Here is an 18,722-nt window from a genome sequence, read left to right on the forward strand (position 1 = left end):
GAAAGCTAAACAATGTTGATTATTTTATAGTTTTGAAACGATCAAAATGAGCGAATGTGTATATCATAGAATTTCAAGGTTACCACGCAGCAATTAACTTGGTTTTCGGCATGTGCCATGTGCTCCTCGGGAAAGAAAGCATACACTGGTACAAAAAAGGCAGTAAATCCATATAGTTAAGTACTCAATTTAAATATTATTAATATCTAAAAATTAAAATTAAACGCAAGCCATTATTAACTTAAATAAATTGCATTTAAATCAAATAGGATCATATTTAAATTGAATTTGCTCACAATAGTTAAAATATTTTAACATCAAATCATGCAGTTTAATATGCATAGTATTTCATAAAATGATTTCATCTTTAATTTAAAAAAGGAATACAAAACTTGGAATGCAAAAATAAGATATTTATTTTATTTGTCTCAGTGCAGAAATGGGGAGGATGAGGAGGAGGAGACATGGGTGGCAGTAAACAAACAGCTCTCCAGATCTCTGCAAGGAACACACCCATTGCCCTTGAGACAGCTGGGCCAACACATGGCAAAAAGCAGGCGTTGTCCAGCCAGCCAGTCAGGCGACCAAGTGCCAGTGCCAGTGCCAGACGGCTGCTCGTCAAGCCAAATGGAAGCCGATTACGAAGCCGCTCGATTGGCCGATTCTGTCTAATGCATTTTGTAGCCCATTTTCAATTAAATTTTTGCACATTTTCGTTTTGGCCAAGGTTAATTGATTGAATTTGCGATGATGGCTTTCAATTGTGAATTTGAAGTTGCAAATGCACTTCAGCCGAATGTTGATTTCAATTTAGATATCTGAATGCAGCGCAAATGCATTTCCATGAACTATTTACTCCGAGTCTGTGCGGTCATAGACGGAATTAGCTTAGCGCGTGGGGGATTCACCGAATGCCCAAAGTTTATCCATTCCAATGGTGGACTAAGACATTTTTCCAGGGAAGACCATAGAAAATGATTTTATGGCCATGTTTTTCGCCGGCTGTTTACCGGGGTTTTTGTTTTCGTTATGCCATCCGATTTTTGGCGAATTTCAAGGGCCACGCGCATCTCGTTTCCCCTTTTCAATTCGCAAAAGGAAAATGTTAAAACATTTCAGCAAAATGTTTGCCTGCACATTGAAAATATTTACAAATACTTTCGCCGATCGTGACCAATCTAATTCAACGTAATTCCTGTGTTTTTAAATAATTGCTTGACTGCAATTGTTCTTCGAAATATTTGCCGTCGTTTAGACGCATATATGAAATCCACATTTTTATTTTAACGAACACTAATACTTTGTTTGCTTACTTAAATATCTGATATCAAACTATGTGACAAAAAATGATTATGCATTCGACTAAATAAAAAAAAATAAATTATTAAGGCGTTTAATCCAGCGGGAAATTTGGCGGGAAATATATTTGGAATCATTTGAAATCAGTTGACCATTTATATAAGGTTTTCGATTTTGTTTGTGGCAGTCACGCATCGCACATGCATAACGGCCCCAAAAAGCGCACGCCCATAAAGTGTACAAGTTTATTTATCATTTGCCAGCAGGCACTGTAAACACACGCGCCCCAAATTATACAAAGTGGAAAAGTTTTGGCAATACAAAGTAAGAACGCCAAAATGCATGTTGCAAATAGCATATAAGGTCAGAATGGCCTGGATATTAATAATTGTGGGAGGAGTGCGAAAACGTAATTGAAATCTCGATCGACGAATGCTGGGGATTATTCCAAATATGTGGCTGCAAACGTGATAATTTGCAGTTGCGGTTAATTTCCTTTCCATTTGCGGTTTACGCTGCGCATGAGCAAACTCCAATTAAATCGAGTATACGTCGCGTTGGCCAAAAGCGGCACAGGGCGCCAGCTTAGTCGGCCAGCACTGCAATTAAGTCATTAAATACAAATTAACAGCAAACAATTGCTGGCCAAGCCACAATCTCGGGCATCAGGCATTGGGCATCGTCCATAGCCATGTAATTAGGCATACGCCGCGTTGTCTGGCCAGACGGGCCACGCATTCGTCGGTTAACACCTCCGATTCCATCGGCCGGAGGTGGTTTACACGAGGGATCGAAGCTGCGGCCTTCACGGGGACAGACTGAATGGCGACGACCGCGGCTCTGCAGACTGTGTGTCGGCCACGGAGCATAAATTATGGCACTCGGCAATATATAGCAATCGACTGACACACAAATCGCTTGTTTGTTTCCATTCCCAGTCAAGTGTAAACAGGTTTGGCTTGGCCAAGATGTTTCAGCCTCTGCCTCTGCCTCTGCCCCGGCCTGTTCCTCTGCCGCTGCCGACCCATCGAATTGGTCAATTAGTCAGAGCGTAATAATAAATTAAGCAGCGTGGAAATGAGCCATCCGATAATACTCCAAAAACTACAATACAATGGGGAGCCCTAAAATAAAGAACGGCAGGCCACTTAACCAGGCGACGCTCCGCTGGCAAAAAAGAGAAGAAGGCACGCAGTGCATTTGCATATTTATAAGGCAGCCCGAAACAAGTTAATAAGCAGCTCCCCCAACGCATGCATAACTAACCAGCGAGCGATAAAGCCGAGATCGCCAGAATGGCGCTTTAATTAAGTACATAAAGACCCGACGAGGCGGTGGATATCTTTGGGGCATCGCGGCATGCGCGATTTGCAATGCAAATTGTGCACAAGCATTTAAGTACTGGCTGAAGTTTATGATAAGCCTCACACCAATAGATCCAGATTCTGGTCGCCGTCGATCTTTCCGCAGAACAACTTGACCGATAAAATCGGATCAGGGTAACCCGGCCAATTCGTCGATAGCCCGGGCCATTAATCATTAGCCGTTGATTATGTTTTGGAGCTCATTGAATGATTCGGTAATAAGTATACAAAAGTTTATTGAACCAGGGTAGCTATAACTAAACAAAATTGATTGTAAAGTGCCTTTAATAAAACTATTTAAGTTTTAGGGATAGAAAAAATACATCACATTCTAGTTTTACTTTTACAATAAAAGAAAAAGCACTCGATAATAACTGCGCCCAGAAGTAGGCAACTAATTAGATGGACTATAGCAAAACTAATTTCTAAGCTGGTTGATTTGCTGACATCTAAGCCTTTTAAAACGGATTTCGTCGCTTTCTGGGACAATCACTTTTCGATCGTGAAATGAGCTTTTAATGTGCCAAAGGGTGCCGACTCTAAAACTAATGAGAATTTTATGGCACAATGTTCTAAGCAATTTGCAAACGCAATTAATTTGTAACTTTCGGTGGCAAGGTTAATAACAATCAACAATTTCAGGGACAAGTTTTCCGTCTTTTTGCTCAAAATGTGCTCAGTTATAGTCAATTTGAGTTTGAGAAACAGTTTCCCCTTTTGCGGTTTCCAATTCTCATCAGTGCGAGAACCGCAAAAGTGCTTCATTATGCGCCGGAAATGTGATCAGCCGCTCCTCCAACGGAATCACACGGCACGCCAGATCGGTGTTTGGGCAGAAACCATAGTCCACAGACTTTTTGGCAGGCCACAGCAGAAGCCGTTGAGGCGACAATATGGCCAATGAGCATAACGAATGTGTCGGCGGTTGCAGAGTTCACATAGCTGCCATAAAATTATGTAAAACAGCTCATCATTTAGCGGCATTAATTTGCTAATTTCGCGGGGGAATTTTAATTTATTTGCGCTGATGTATGAATTGGCTAAAACAATTTTGGCGGAGGTGCAAACAAAGAGCTCTCACATAAATCTACAAATTAGAGGCATTAAAATTTTGTTTGCCTGGCTGGGTACTGATACTTTTTATTCGCATTTTTTTTTGTTTGGCTTCGCTTTGCTTCGTTTTTGCTTTTGTTTTATCTCTTGAGCACAAATTGCCGTTGGCACACTTTACACCTCAACGTTTAAGCATCTATTTTAAACAAAATGTGCAAAAATGCGCGGTGCGAGGAAGTGTTTTCAACAGCTTCTCCTACGGTCTGGCTGCAGTCAAAGGCCATCCGATTCCCATCCCCCCTGCCCGCTCCTCTTGGCCCCTGCATCTGAGTGCTCTGAGTGTCTCACAGGTGGTCAAGGTATCTGGCCGCCGGCGGCAGTTCATCAATAATTCCTTCAAAAGTCACTCACACAGGCTGTTGGGGCATGTGGAGCGTGCCCAAGCACTTATCTGGCCAGCTTTCCAACTTTTCCAGACTTTTAAGGTGTGATAGAATGCCGAATCACATCTCCAGCTAGCTGGCCAATAATCTTTTATCTGCGTAGAACACGACACACGAGCTAACCGGCCGATACCCTTTCTCCATTGCAGCTCGTGCTGAAGAAGAGGTGTGAATGGTGGTTCTACAGTTGCAAGTGCAGCCAAAAGATGTCCACCCACTGGCGGCAGCACGCCTGTGTTTATGCCTGCAGCATCGCCTTCCTGCTGGCCATGTTGGTCATCTTCTACGGCGTGCCGAGTGCCCACAAAGCGACGCGTCTGGAGCTGCCGCAGAGCAGCCACAGCGAAAACCACACCCACACCCACAACCACTCGCTGCCCCACCCCACTGTCATCAGCATGCCTGCCCCACCAGTCACGCTGCATCCCAGGAACTTTGATAACGACACCCAGACGGAGCCGGACGAGCCGGACGGATTCGAGGACCTGGGCGAGGAGGATCACAGCACCTTCGTAACGCCCACCAAGGTCTACAACTACAGCCTCAGCGAAGGCGACCTGCTCTACGAGTCGAAGCGGAACAGCGACCTCAACAGTTTTCTAAAAGGTGAGTTATCACAAGACTATAGTCCAACATAAAGCGGAAGTCATCTCCAATGATCAGTTAAAATATATATCTGACTTTCGATTACAAAATTATATATGTCGTATTAAAATTATATATTTACTAAATAAATGAATGCATTTTTGGACAATTCCCATCCCCAAATAGACTCTTCTACGGCCTTCAGCATGACGGGAACGTATCGCAACAGGACGAATGAGATCTGGGACCCGCACCCGGAGTACAACCTCAATGTGTTCGGTCGCCAGCTGCACTTGGTGCTGCGGCAGGACGCCTCGTTCGTCCAGAACCACACGCTGCAGCTGGACCAGGATGGGGAGCAGGACCAGGAGGCGGACTCAGAGCCGGAGCAGCACCACCTGGGCTGCCACTACACCGGCCACGTCGACGGCGATCCGCAGTCGGTGGTGGCCGTTTCGCTTTGCAGCGGCATGGTAAGGCCAACTTGACCCTCGCTCACATTTCAGTTCGGCCACTCGCATCGCATTTACATTTCGCACAAAATATGCTTATCAATATGCCGCCGAATATGACTACTAATCAGCGTTCCCCCGTTCCCCCGTTCCCCCGCTTCCCACATTCTCGGCTCCAGACTGGTTATATCAAAACGAGTTTCGGCGCGCTCCTTATCGAGCCGTACAACCGGACCAGCAACGACGAGGTTCTGCACCGGGTGTGGCGGAAGTCGCAGCGCAATGCCAGACAGGCTGTCTCCAGCTTGGAGCTGGGCCTGGACGCCCTGGTGAGCCAGGTGGAGCGGGAGCTGCGCAAGCCCGAGGCGCCCAAGCTCACGCGGCGGAAGAGGCACTACACCGAGGTGGACAACCAGCTGTACACCGTGGAGGTGCTCATTGCCGTGGACTCCAGCATGGTGCGATTCCACGGCGACGACCTGAAGCCCTACATCCTCATCCTGCTGTCGATCGTGTCCAGCATCTTCGGCGACGCCAGCATCGGCAACTCGATCCGGATCTCGCTGGTGAAACTGATTGTGCTGCCACAGACCAACGATCAGCACAAGTCCAGCAACGACATGCTGCGGCGCTTCTGCACCTACATCAACCAGTACGGGTATCAAAGGGACACCGCCATGCTGATCACACGGTGAGTGGTGAAAGAGTGGTGTATACTTTAGGGGTATGCTAAAGGAATGTTCTTAAAACCCCAGCGAACCGATCTGCGGCAGTGTGCCGGGCAAGATCTGCCACATGCTGGGCCTGGCCGAATTGGGCACCGTCTGCAGCGAGAGGTCCTGCTCCATTGTCCAGGACACAGGGCTGCCCACCGCCTTCACCATGGCCCACGAGCTGGGACACATGTAAGTTATCCCCAAAGGGCAGAGATCTATCTATTTTGATTTATGTCTTAAAACCGTTTCAATTTATGTTCCTAGCTATTAGTGGGAAAATTTTAAAATTTCAGTTTAATTTATTTGCCTTAACTAAGAATATATATATAGTGGGCTCATATTACTGTAAGTAGCCTTTTTTAATGCTAGAGCTTTGTTAAAGAAGAGTAGTCTGCAAACTAGCAAAATTTAATAAAGCCAAACAATATTGTCGTTACTACAATAGCAAACATTAATTGCTTAAAATTAAGATTATTAATAACCCATGATTATGAGTACGTGGGACATTTCTTTTAATGGGAAAAATATAATAGGCGAATAAGATATATATGAGAAAAGAGTCTTTTACAAAAAATCCCACGAGTTTGAAAACTTAACCCACATGTTTAAAATACTTGTTTTGACAAGCTTATATTTGTAGGTATTTGGTATTACATTTGCATCTAATTTTGTAATATAAATAGAAAAATGTAAATATTCATCTGTAAGTGTTCTTTAACTTTTGGCTTAATCACCTTAGATTTGTTAACTAGTATTTACTATTCTCTCACGATCCCAAATATCCCCCAGCCTAAGCATGAACCACGACGATGACGACAAGTGCGTGCCCTATGTCACGCGGCACAACAACAACAAGCAGCTGCACATCATGTCCAGCGTGATGGGCATCCACATGCACCCGTGGTCATGGTCGAAGTGCTCCCGCCACTTTGTGTCCGAGTTTCTCGAGTAAGTCCGCCTTGCATTGCTCTCCAATTGGGTCCCGTGACGAGTCTCTTTCCACAGGAAAACCGAAAAGTCCTGCCTGGAGACCTCCGTGGGCGAGCACATACCCTATGGAACCAAGAGGCTGCCCGGGGAGATCTACTCGCTGGACAACCAGTGCCAGCTGAGCTTTGGCAACGACTTCGGCTATTGCCCCACGGACGAGGAGTGCCGGCGCCTGTGGTGCAAGCGGGCATCGGGCGGCCCCAACGAACAGTGCCGCTCCAGCAACTTGCCCTGGGCGGATGGCACGCCCTGCGGCAACAGCGGCCACTGGTGCCAGAAGGGCAGGTGCGTCTCGAACAAGCACGGCTACGGGCGCAAGGTGAACGGCGGCTGGGGCCCGTGGACGCCCTACACGCCCTGCAGCCTCACCTGCGGCGGCGGGGTGCAGGAGTCGCGGCGGGAGTGCAACCACCCGGTGCCGGAGCACGACGGCAAGTACTGCACCGGCAGCCGGAAGAAGTACCGCTCCTGCAACACCCACCAGTGTCCGGAGGGCAGCATGGACTCGCGCGAGCAGCAGTGCTACGACATGAACGGACGCGACATGAACATTCCGGGCGTCAACCCGGCCACCAAGTGGGTGCCCAAATACCAAAGTGAGTGTGGGTCAATAAGTGTCACCAGGTGTCAGTGGTAATGGTAATCCAATGCCTACTTTCTCGTTCATCAGAGGACGCCTGCAAGCTCTTCTGCCGCATCGACAAGAAGGTCACCTACTTCATGCTCAAGAGCAAGGTCACCGACGGCACCTCCTGCGCGGTGGACAGCTTCGACAAGTGCGTCAATGGCATCTGCCGGCCGGCGGGATGCGACAACGAGCTCAACTCGATTGCCAAACTGGGTAAAGAGCCCGATTTCTAACCCCAAGCCCCTGAGTCACTGCCAATAGCAATGATTATTAATCGATTTCCGCTTTTTGCAGACAAGTGCGGCGTGTGCGAGGGCCGCAACGATACATGCCATGAAATTACCGGAAATCTGCTCGTCTCCCATCTCCGGGGCCTGAATGACGGGAATGATCCGAACAAGACAACCTACTATGTGACGACCATACCAAAAGGTGTGTACTCCCCCTTGTTCCCAAGTATTTGCGCAAATACATTTCTTTAATTAATTGTTGGCTAATAATTTCCTCAATGAATGCTAATGGTATCTGTTTGTGCCCCTTTGGGGCTTAATGGGCAAGTCGCTTACCTACGTGTGCTTGGTGTGGTGTGGGCCCACCATGTTTGTGGCCGGAACGGAGCTCGTGACTTGGGAACGGGGTGGTGGTGATAGAGCGGGATCAGCAGGTACCGGCGCCAGGTGAACGCACTGCACCGAATCACATACGCCGAGATTGCACTTTTCCGATGCCACGGCTATCAGCCGACATACGCGGGTCGCTTCGATGCGAAATTGGCCATTAACAATATTCCAATCAAAGTTCCTTATCTGCCTCTGGCGCCACCGTTAATCTTGTAAATTGCAGCCCTTGTGTAAAGACACTCGCGATCAACTGCATCATCAGTGATTTCAGATTTGCCTTAATAACCTTTTCCTTTATCACTTGGTCATTGCGATTTCTTATCTGCTGTCCTGGCAATATTATTAATTCATTGCATTTTCAATGCACTTCTTACAATAACATTTTTGACCAGTCACGCTGTGGATGACTTCACTATAAAATGTTTATATAGTATAAATGCATGCATGCACGTTGCCAGAGGAAAAGAGGCAATGAGCTCCTAAAATATCACAAGTTTCCCTTTCAAAATTTTGTTTGTATTCTGTGAGAGTGCGATCAATAAGATTTCGGAGTGGCCAGATTAATATCAAGATTCTATCGATATATTTATGCACATTTTAAATTTAAATGTGTCTGATTTCATTGGCAAATTTGATTGCCTTTTAGTCACTTAAATTTTCTTTGAAACATCGAAATTTCTATTATGGGCGTATATGCTTAAAAACATTAAAAAACCTCAATTATTCAATCATTCCTATTAGGCGCTGTGTTAATTTCATGAGCTCGAGCTCCAGTCGGCTAACAAAAACTATTAGCAAGTGGAAAGGTAGCTAAAAATAACCAAATAATTTTTTTATATTCATTCAAAAGGTTTAACAGCCTTTTTTACTTATGCAAAGTAGACAGAATCTGATTATCGTTTTTATATATATTGTTATATAATCTTTAAAGGTTTGGAAGAGTTGCCAATTTTAAAAACTGATGTCTAATACCTTAAATGTCAAAAATGCAGACTAATGGATAACAATTTGTTTTTTTCTAATAAGGTATTAACGTTTTGTGTATTTAATTGCAGGTGCCTCCAACATAATGATTACGCAGCCTGGCTATCCCGAGCAAAACTTCATTGTGCTGAGCGATGACAGGCAGAAAAACCTGCTCAATGGTGAGATGGTGAAGACATATCCCTTGAATTTTGTCTATGCAGGCGTAACGATGCAGTACAGCGGCTCCAGCAGTCCGGTGGAGCAGGTGAACACAACCTACTCCTGGAAGCTGTCGCGTGATCTAATAGTTCAGGTAGTCCCTTAAAGTGAGCCTGGACATGGACAATTGATGTCATAGGTATTCTTTGGCAGATCATCTCCCTAGACGTGAGTTCCGCTGTGCGACAAGATGCCGTACTGATGTCCTACTCCTACACCATCGACAAGCCACCGAGCCTGGAGGCAGAGGTGGAGATCTACCGCTGGGAAATGCAGGCGCCCAGCAACTGCGATTCGCTTTGCGAGGGCAGGAGCCATCGGCAGCCGGCCTGCATCAGCACCACCCAGGGTCTGAAGGTGGCTCCTCAGTTCTGCGACAAGTCCGCTATGCCCAAGGTCGAGGATCGAGCCTGCAATACGGAGTGCCGCCTCAAGTAAGTATCATTGAGTTTATGTTCAGAAAATGGTATACCAATTGTTCTATTAGTCTCACTGTCACGAGCATTTCGGAGTGCTCCGCCGCCTGTGGAGAATTGGGGACCCGCGAGAAGACCTTCAACTGCATTCAGACATTCCCGAATATGCAGCGTTCGAATATTGTGGACATGTCCTATTGCAAGCTGAAGTTTGACGTGGCTCACCATGAGGAGTGTCGGGAGGGCTGCTGGATGCTATCGGAGTGGTCATCGGTAGGTTGAGATCTTCCAGTCACCAGGGCAACAATCTTAAATGCTTCCATCCATTGCAGTGCTCCAAGTCTTGTGGCACTGGGTCCCGGCAACGTGAGGCCCACTGCTATCTGCACAATTCGCGAGTCAGCGACGATCTTTGTAACCCCCGGACCAAGCCTCAATTGAGTTCTCTCATCGATTTCTGCAACACCAAGCCCTGCCCCACGTACACCGAATCTCCTGTAAGTCACTTTGACTATCCATAGACCATTTACTTTACTATATTTCTATACCTTTTACCTGCAAACTTTAGAACGCCGTAGCACTTAGTAGCTGGGTGACTGGAGAGTGGGGCGAGTGCAATGAGTGGTGCGAGAAGAGTCGCTCCGTGAGCTGTGCCAATCCCTACGGAACCGGTTGCGAAAGCAGGAAGCCCAAGGACGTGCGCAAGTGCTGCCACATCAAGTACACTAGCGAATGGACCCAGGTAAGCCCTAAATACATCCAAAAGGAAATGAGATATTTGACTTATTGTTAACAACAGTGTTCGGTGCAATGTGGCGAGGGCCAGAAGTGGAAAAAGCAGCGCTGCACGCGAGTCTACAAGCCTGAAGTTCCGGGTACGCCCAAGCGTCGGGTGTACATCGATGAGTCCTACTGCGTGAGCCGCAACATACGGCGGCCCAAGCTGCGCACCACCACGAAGACCTGCCGTATAAACTGCAAGTGGAACGCCTCGGACTGGTCGCGGTGTCCTGCCGACTGCTCGGAGGACTACCAGACGCGCTACGTGCGCTGCGAGTCCTGGCAGGGCGACAGTGTGGAGGAGGGCCACTGCGATGCCAAGAAGCGCCCTTCGAAACGCCGCATCTGCAGCAACTGCATGCGCCGCCAGTCAAAGGTCATCTCTCAGGTGAGTGGGTCACTAAGACTTTAACTGAACCCAGTAAGGCTATTATAAGAAAAAACGAAATATCTTTAAAATTACATGACAATTTTTATTTGGAATTTTCTATAATTTAAATTTACCTAAAAAAAATTAATTGCCAATATAATTTGTTGTCGACCGACCTTAAATAATTTAAATATGAACACTTATTTATTATGAAAGGCATTTACTTATGAAGGGTAATATTTTATGTATTTATAAAAACATAGTGATTGTCTATATTTTCTTTGCTTAAATAACCTATTCAAATCCCTATTTCCCAAATTTTCAGTGCAACTGCGATGGGGTAGAGAAGAGGCGGGACATCTGCTACAACTCGCACAAGGGTCGCATTGCGTGCCCAACGCGATCCAAGGTGGAACGGCACCGGTGCACTCCGCCGCCGCAATGTCGGAGGAGGAGCGCCATCGGGAGCAGCATCAGCAGCAGGCCCAGTAATACCAACAGTATCAGGAGCAGCAGCAGCAGCATCAGCAGCTCCAACAGCAGGAGTTTGAATGCCATCAGCGGTCTAAGGAGTCAGGGCAGACCCAGGAGTTGTGCGGACCTGCAGAGGATGCACGGCTTCAACCAGGACGGCAACTACCAGCTGGAGGTGCGGTCGCGGATCGTGAGCGTCTACTGCCACCAGATGAACAGGGCGGGACCACGCGAGTACCTGAACGTGGATCCGCAGGAGAACTACTCCATCTACTACGAGTACAGGACGAAGCAGACCAACAGTTGTCCGCCGGAGTCGCGGGACCACGAGTACTACAACGACCAGAACTCCGGCCGGTCGCACTTCAGCAAGCTGCGACTGAACATCACCGATCTGCGGATCCTGGACAACGACTTCGAGTTCGCCGAGACGCGGGGTCAGCCGCAGAAGCTTGGCTCGGCGGGCGACTGCTACAACCGCAATGGTCAGTGTCCGCAGGGCGACTTCTCCATTAACCTTAAAAACACGGACTTCACCATCCGCCCGGGCACCGTGTGGACGAAGCATGGCCGATATTCGGTCATGAAGCGTGTCAGTGAGGTAGGTTTCGTAATTTTGTCAACATAAATATCATTTAATTATGGGTCAACTCAATCTGCATGTTTGATAGTAACAAAAAAGTCCAATTACAACTTTTTTAATTAATAACTTTGGCCATATTTCAATTTTATTTATTTTTAAAATAGCAAAAGAAAATACTGCACAAACTTACATTCTGTTTTTAACAATGTATAGTATTTCTTTCAAATCAACAATTTTTCTTTATCAATCTGCTCCTTTTCCAGTTTGATAACACCTCGGCGATGCGAAGAGGCTTCTGCGGTGGATACTGTGGGGGCTGCTATATAGCGCCTGATTCGGGTCTGTACCTGGACGTATTATGACGGGAGCCACTGACCTTCCCACGGTAATCGGGTCTACGTCCCGGGAAGGACCAAGGGTTAGCCTCAGCATCGTCATGTTCGAGGGTTAACCCAGCCAAGTATTACCAACCAGAATACAGTCCCCGAGGCTCCGACAACTGAGCGCAGCACCAGAACCACTGACGATGGTTAAAAGTATTCTCGAATATTAGTTAGCATATGTATACCTTAGGAATCGTGTCGAAGTAGCCCGAACAAAACCGAAATTTGTGTACATATAATTTTATTTCATCCGAAATTAGAGCCTAGTTATAATTGCCATGTAATGTATTAAGCATTGTAAATACCAGAGGACTTAAGAGCCTTTAACGTAGCGATTAAGTGTAATTGACCAAAATACAATCCATAAGTCGGACGGTAGCCGTTAGGTAATTAAGGCCGCTCAGTAAAACCCGTATATATGCTAACGATATACAGTGATGGGAAGTTCCAAGGTGCTCGTTAACCTACACTATGAACTTTTTTCTTGACAAAGGAATGCATTTTTAATGAATTGTGTAGTTTTCAATACCAAATCGGTTTGTTTTTTTACCGATTTTGAAATACACGAGTGCTAGGTTAACATATATTTACACTTCCCGTTTACCCATACCCTATCCTATATTCCTTTTAATCCAGCAATTTGTATTCTTTCAAGAAACAAAAGAAAGTGGTACATTTTCCATCACTGAAGATTTCCGAAAACTAAGAGCTCGACTAAACTAGTGCAATGCCGGTCTGTACAATAATTGTATTAGCTAAGCTTCGCAATTAATTAGTTAAGAGAACGATTCGGAGATATTGTATGTGTAACTAAAACGAATACTCATATTATTTAGGACACCCCCGACCGCACAAGCCAAAACCAAACTATTCATCTAATTAACACTGCTGAAGGAACATTTTCGATTTATAACAGTCACTGCCAGACTCTTAATGTTCTATCCACCATACACCTAATCCCTAATAGCCTAAGTCCCGGTACCAAGTATCCTCGCTGTATTTTCATTTAACTAGCTAGGCTAATGCAAAACCAATGTTAACAATTAATTTAATGTCAATTAAAGGAATTTAAAGCTGTTACCAACCAATCGTCGTTCGTACACTGGGAAGCGGGTAATAGAAAAATGTATTTATTTAAAGTATTTAATATTTTTAATGGAAGATATATTTGGCTTTCAATTCACTGAGTAGGGTTAAAAGCTCCGCATATACATTTTGTAATGTGTCCTCTGTTGTTAGTCGAAAATGGGGCACAGCCGCGACTCTTACAAATAGTTGTTCAAAGTAAAAATCCCCTGTGCCATGAACGCCATGAAGCTTCGATGGCTGTGAATTTGAATCTGAATCTGAGTTGGATGATAATAGTTGTGCGATGGGTTCGCTGCTTTTGTCTATCACTGTGCGAGCCGTGGTTGTTGAGAAGCTCGATGGGTTGTTGCTGTTGGTCGCTGCTGGTTGTTGCCTTTGAAGAGCTTTCGCAACGGGCGAAAGACTTAAAAGCACTTGCGGTGGACGATGCCGGGGCCGGACTCGTCGTACTCCTGCTTCGAGATCCACATCTGCTGGAAGGTGGACAGCGAGGCCAGGATGGAACCACCGATCCAGACGGAGTACTTCCTCTCGGGTGGCGCGATGATCTTGATCTTGATGGTCGAAGGGGCCAGGGCAGTGATCTCCTTCTGCATACGATCAGCAATACCTGGGGGGTTGGAAAACCAAGAAACAGGAAGTTTAGAAGGGATTTCCCAAGTGACTAGATTAACAAACTAACCAGGGTACATGGTGGTACCGCCGGACAGCACAGAGTTGGCGTACAGGTCCTTGCGGATGTCCACGTCGCACTTCATGATCGAGTTGTAGACGGTCTCGTGGATGCCGCAGGATTCCATGCCCAGGAAAGAGGGCTGGAAGAGGGCCTCGGGGCAGCGGAAGCGCTCGTTGCCGATGGTGATCACCTGGCCGTCGGGCAGCTCGTACGACTTCTCCAGCGAGGTGGAGGCGGCGGCGGTGGCCATCTCCTGCTCGAAGTCCAGGGCCACGTAGCACAGCTTCTCCTTGATGTCGCGCACAATCTCACGCTCGGCGGTGGTGGTGAAGGAGTAGCCGCGCTCCGTGAGGATCTTCATCAGGTAGTCGGTCAGATCGCGACCGGCCAGATCCAGACGCAGGATGGCGTGGGGCAGGGCGAAGCCCTCGTAGATGGGCACGGTGTGGGAGACACCGTCGCCGGAGTCCAGCACAATGCCGGTGGTACGGCCGGAGGCGTACAGCGAGAGCACCGCCTGGATGGCCACGTACATGGCCGGCGAGTTGAAGGTCTCGAACATGATCTGGGTCATCTTCTCGCGATTCGCCTTGGGGTTCAGGGGCGCCTCGGTCAATAATACTGGATGCTCCTCGGGGGCCACGCGCAGCTCGTTGTAGAAGGTGTGATGCCAGATCTTCTCCATGTCGTCCCAGTTGGTGATGATGCCGTGCTCGATGGGGTACTTCAGGGTGAGGATACCGCGCTTGCTCTGCGCCTCGTCACCCACGTACGAGTCCTTCTGACCCATGCCCACCATCACGCCCTGGTGGCGGGGGCGGCCCACAATTGAGGGGAAGACAGCGCGGGGGGCGTCATCACCGGCGAAGCCGGCTTTGCACATGCCCGATCCGTTGTCGATAACTAATGCACCCGCATCATCGTCACACATCTTGGCAGTTGATTATCTGCAAGGAATAGTGTGGCACACTCTGTCAGTTTATTCTATTGATCGGTTGGAAAGCTTCAAAAGCCCTAGCCCCTAAAAAATTCACATTCTGATGTAAATTTGTTAGTATCCCTTTAGAACAAAAACCGTGCTATGATTTAATGGAAAAAAAAACTTATTTGTGCATCACAAAAAGTTTCTGATCACAAAATATAAAATAACTTTGAATTGGTTTACTTTGCCTATGTTTATTTTCTTTTAACTTTTTAGAATAAATGTAAATTTTTTTTTTTAAACTATTTAAATTGAAAATCAAAAATTTAAATAAATTTTAAGGTATAATTATTTTCTCAGCTACTAAATGTAGGTTCCATTTACTGTTGTCTCGTGCTATTGAATTATTTACTTGATCTTAAACGATCTAAAAATATCTCAAATGAACAGTTCAGAGAACTCAAATTAAACCGATCAAATTAACCAGAAATTCATTACGATTCGATTACTCCTCACTTTAAAAATAGAAATTGAACTTTAGGGAAAGAGTGGATTATAGCTAAATCCATTGACACAATAAATATAGTCCAAAATATTTAAGAAGTATGATAATATCCTTTGGCTTTATGGTCTCCGTGATAATCCTTAATTTCCTCGACATTGGGGTCGCACACACACACACACCTTTTAGGTCAACGAAAGGAGGTAATTTGGATAAGCTCGCACGTTCGAGTCTTGTTGACGGCTAGACTCAACAACAAATGGCACGCCGTGCGGTCTGTCCTGCCTTTATATCAGGGCTCTCGACGAAGCGATTTGAGTTGGTTGCCTGGGCGACACTCAGAGAAAGAGATGAGCGAAAAAGTGCGAAGCAATCAACTCGAATCGATCCATATAAGCAGTTTTCTTTCTTCTGGTTGGGCATGACAGAAGTTTCGCTGCAAATGAACACGAATGCGACACAACAATGCGCTGCACCAATTAAATTTTCTTATTAAATTATACAAATGAAATCAAAGGCAACGGTAAACCTAACTTCAAAAATAGAAAACAATGAAATGTTATTTTATTATTGATTAAAAAAAAGGACCAAATTAAAGTTATATTTACTCTAAATATGCTTCAATGCTTTATAATATTATAATATTATTTTGAACGTTTGCAATCAATGTTAATAAATCAATATTGTAAAACCAAGTTATGTCAATTTTTATCTACAAAGTCTAACTCACTTAATCGAAAAATATAAATATGTTTAAAGTTATATGCTGATTACTATACAAATGTATGAAGTGAAGCAAATCGGTATTTGTAGTACTTTTATAATCTTACATAATCTTCAATTACTCAATTAAAATTACAAAAGCAAATAATATAAATTTTTGATATGCAAATACAAATTCACTTAAACAAAAAATATAAATATGTTTAAAGTTGAATGCTGATGACTATAAAAATGTATAAAGTGAGTCAAATGGACACTTTAAGTACCTTTTCAAAAATAACATAACTCCTGGATTTTTTTATCCTGGCAACACATTTTTGACCATGTTTTTTATACAGATGCATTAAAATAATCATAAACAGTATTTTAATCCTGCAATCATAGCAAAAATTATCAATAGTTCTTAGGACACTCCTGATTCATTGTAGGGAGTGTCCCGAGAGAAAGCTCGGAAAAGATAAGAGAACGGTATGTACGAGTGATTAGCAGATGTGCGTGACAGTCGGAGAATCGGAGGCAATCAGTGCTCTCGAGTGGGCAATTAGTCCCCGTTCCCAGCCCCGATCCCCCTGCCAACCCACCGCTTCAGAAGACGATTCACTCGCCGCACAGAGAGATCAGAAAATAGAAACGGACCTTAGAAGGACCGACGCAAGACAATTGGCATCCGCGACAGGGACTGGGAGGATGAGGATGGGGATGGGAATGGGTATGGGACATCTCAACGGGCACGCAGCGAGGCAAAACCGAAATAGACGAGCCAAGCAGAGCGGCACCTATAAATCAACATCAAGGTTGATCGAGATCTCCGCGCGCGGCGCTCGAGGAAGCTGCATTTGCAATTAAATTGGCGGCGCCGATGCAGCCACGAAGTTTCGAAATCACCGTGCCAACCATTTATCAGAGCAATTAACCATAGCCAGCAAGACCTGCAAAAAATGCATGTCGCTCGGTATTTTTGGTTTTCTCAATTGAATTGTATTTATCCTTTTATGTAGATTTGCTTACTTTTAGGTTCTTTCTATTTTCATTTTTATTGCTTGGCTGCATGTATAATCGAATGCAGTTTAGCTAAAAATAATCTCTGATAGTTCGGAAGTGAATAAGTGGCATTCCCAAAGTTTTTTATTCGGTAATTGGTTTGGTTGTCATCGTTTGTTGAGCTAGAGGCTAGTGGCTATGCGAAAATGGTGGGCATTTCATTTATTACCTTTCTAATTTTTAATTAATGTTTACATCACTAAGGTCAATTTTCTAAACTTTATTTTGGCTTACTCGAAAATGGTTTCTTACTCTTTGGACTTTTATACTTTACAGCCAAGATATTGATTGATTTAAATTTCATATATATAGGTCAAAATTCTCTTTTTTTCTTAAGTTTTTATATAGACTCTGTCATTAGCTTACGGAAAACTAGCTTTTATTACCGGACAAAAGATTTCTAAAACTTTATTGGAACAATATAAATATTTAACACATTCCGATTCCTAACAGTTCTCTTTGCAAATTCATTTGTGACAACATTCCATTAAACCCATTTATTTTTAGTTATAAAATCGTTTTTCTAAGTGAAAAGATCATAAAAACTACATAGGAAAGACATTGTTTTTACGACTTAAAGATTATGAAGATTTTTCGCAAGCTCTTGCAAAATTTATGCTGACAACACTCAGTAAAAATAATTTTTCTTTCTGACAAGAATAGATTTTTTGTTTTAAAAAACGGTCAAAAACTTAAGTTTATATAGTGTTTGAGTTTATTGGCTTCAAAGGACTTCCAATAGAGAACATGAACAATTTTTTGTGAGCTCTTTAAGATACATCTTTTTCACCAATGATTTTATTTAGAAAGGTATTTTAATTTTGTTGCTAGGAGCATAACAAATGTTTTAACTTTTACTGATAGTCGAGACAAAAACCAAAGCAAATATAATGAAAGCACACTTTTCGGCGTCTAAAAAGTTAGTTCCTCAACTGGCCAAACTAAATATAAGGGTGGCGCCACAAAGTAACACAAAATGGCTTAAATATTTTGATGTTTTATAAAAGTGTATTCTTTTATTTAAGTTTGGACCTAATAGATCTTTATTCAAATAAACTATTGAAATACTTTCAGCTCGGGCCCCCAAAAGCTCGACAGAAACCGTTTCCTGCTGGCACCAAGTCGGTGAAAGAGCGCAAAGCGAAAGCCAAGCGAAAGAAACGTGCTCCCCGGCCAAAACGAAAGACTTAAGACCCGAACCTGAGACAGCGGGAGCGGCAGAAGTAGAAGCAGAATGAGAAAAGCAAAACCAAGCCGAACTCGAAAAAGAAAGTGCAAGTGGACGCGGATGCTTAAGTATTCCGTCAGCGGAGTGGGGTTTATTTTGTTACTTTTTGTTCTTCGCGCCTGTGTGTTGGTTTCACGGGCATTTCGCACCACTGAAGACTAAGACCAAGACCAAGACCGAGACCGAGACCCAGACCCACA

At 44.7% G+C, this 18,722-nt stretch overlaps 2 protein-coding genes across 5 annotated transcripts in view; one reads left to right on the forward strand and one right to left on the reverse strand.

The window, feature by feature from the left end:
- Positions 1 to 13,429, forward strand: part of LOC128266251 (A disintegrin and metalloproteinase with thrombospondin motifs 20) — a 36,706-nt gene extending 23,277 nt beyond the window's left edge. For 3 of the 4 annotated variants that reach the window (XM_053002639.1, XM_053002640.1, XM_053002641.1), the window contains exons 2-17: positions 4,309 to 4,765; positions 4,931 to 5,217; positions 5,376 to 5,887; positions 5,952 to 6,101; positions 6,702 to 6,860; positions 6,918 to 7,498; positions 7,573 to 7,743; positions 7,825 to 7,962; positions 9,206 to 9,429; positions 9,489 to 9,769; positions 9,823 to 10,024; positions 10,084 to 10,248; positions 10,320 to 10,493; positions 10,551 to 10,919; positions 11,227 to 11,976; positions 12,222 to 13,429. In XM_053002639.1, coding sequence (XP_052858599.1) covers positions 4,309 to 4,765; positions 4,931 to 5,217; positions 5,376 to 5,887; positions 5,952 to 6,101; positions 6,702 to 6,860; positions 6,918 to 7,498; positions 7,573 to 7,743; positions 7,825 to 7,962; positions 9,206 to 9,429; positions 9,489 to 9,769; positions 9,823 to 10,024; positions 10,084 to 10,248; positions 10,320 to 10,493; positions 10,551 to 10,919; positions 11,227 to 11,976; positions 12,222 to 12,320 — 4,719 coding nt within the window. In that variant the 3' untranslated portion in view covers positions 12,321 to 13,429. Of the gene's footprint in view, positions 1 to 4,308; positions 4,766 to 4,930; positions 5,218 to 5,375; positions 5,888 to 5,951; positions 6,102 to 6,701; positions 6,861 to 6,917; positions 7,499 to 7,572; positions 7,744 to 7,824; positions 7,963 to 9,205; positions 9,430 to 9,488; positions 9,770 to 9,822; positions 10,025 to 10,083; positions 10,249 to 10,319; positions 10,494 to 10,550; positions 10,920 to 11,226; positions 11,977 to 12,221 lie in introns of those variants that run through there. The other variant, XR_008269043.1, reaches the window with a different exon arrangement.
- Positions 13,430 to 13,450: 21 nt separating this feature from the next.
- Positions 13,451 to 15,872, reverse strand: LOC128266252 (actin, indirect flight muscle). The gene is made up of 3 exons (XM_053002642.1): positions 15,713 to 15,872; positions 14,113 to 15,053; positions 13,451 to 14,040 (listed from the first exon to the last, which is right to left on the reverse strand). The coding sequence occupies exons 2-3, from the start codon at positions 15,035 to 15,037 to the stop codon at positions 13,835 to 13,837; spliced, it is 1,131 nt and encodes a 376-aa protein (XP_052858602.1). The 5' UTR covers positions 15,038 to 15,053; positions 15,713 to 15,872; the 3' UTR covers positions 13,451 to 13,834.
- Between the last annotated feature and the right edge of the window lie 2,850 nt (positions 15,873 to 18,722).

This window comes from Drosophila gunungcola, chromosome 3R, assembly GCF_025200985.1.
Source record: "Drosophila gunungcola strain Sukarami chromosome 3R, Dgunungcola_SK_2, whole genome shotgun sequence".
In the NCBI taxonomy this organism is placed as follows: domain Eukaryota; kingdom Metazoa; phylum Arthropoda; class Insecta; order Diptera; family Drosophilidae; genus Drosophila; species Drosophila gunungcola.

What these genes read in the sequence shown, in the direction of transcription:
- LOC128266252 (XM_053002642.1), bottom strand. Translation starts at nt 15,037, where the DNA reads ATGTGTGACGATGATGCGGGTGCATTAGTTATCGACAACGGATCGGGC. An exon ending in CGGTACCACCATGTACCCTG is followed by an intron (nt 14,041 to 14,112) that starts GTTAGTTTGTTA and finishes CCAACCCCCCAG; the next exon opens with GTATTGCTGATCGTATGCAG.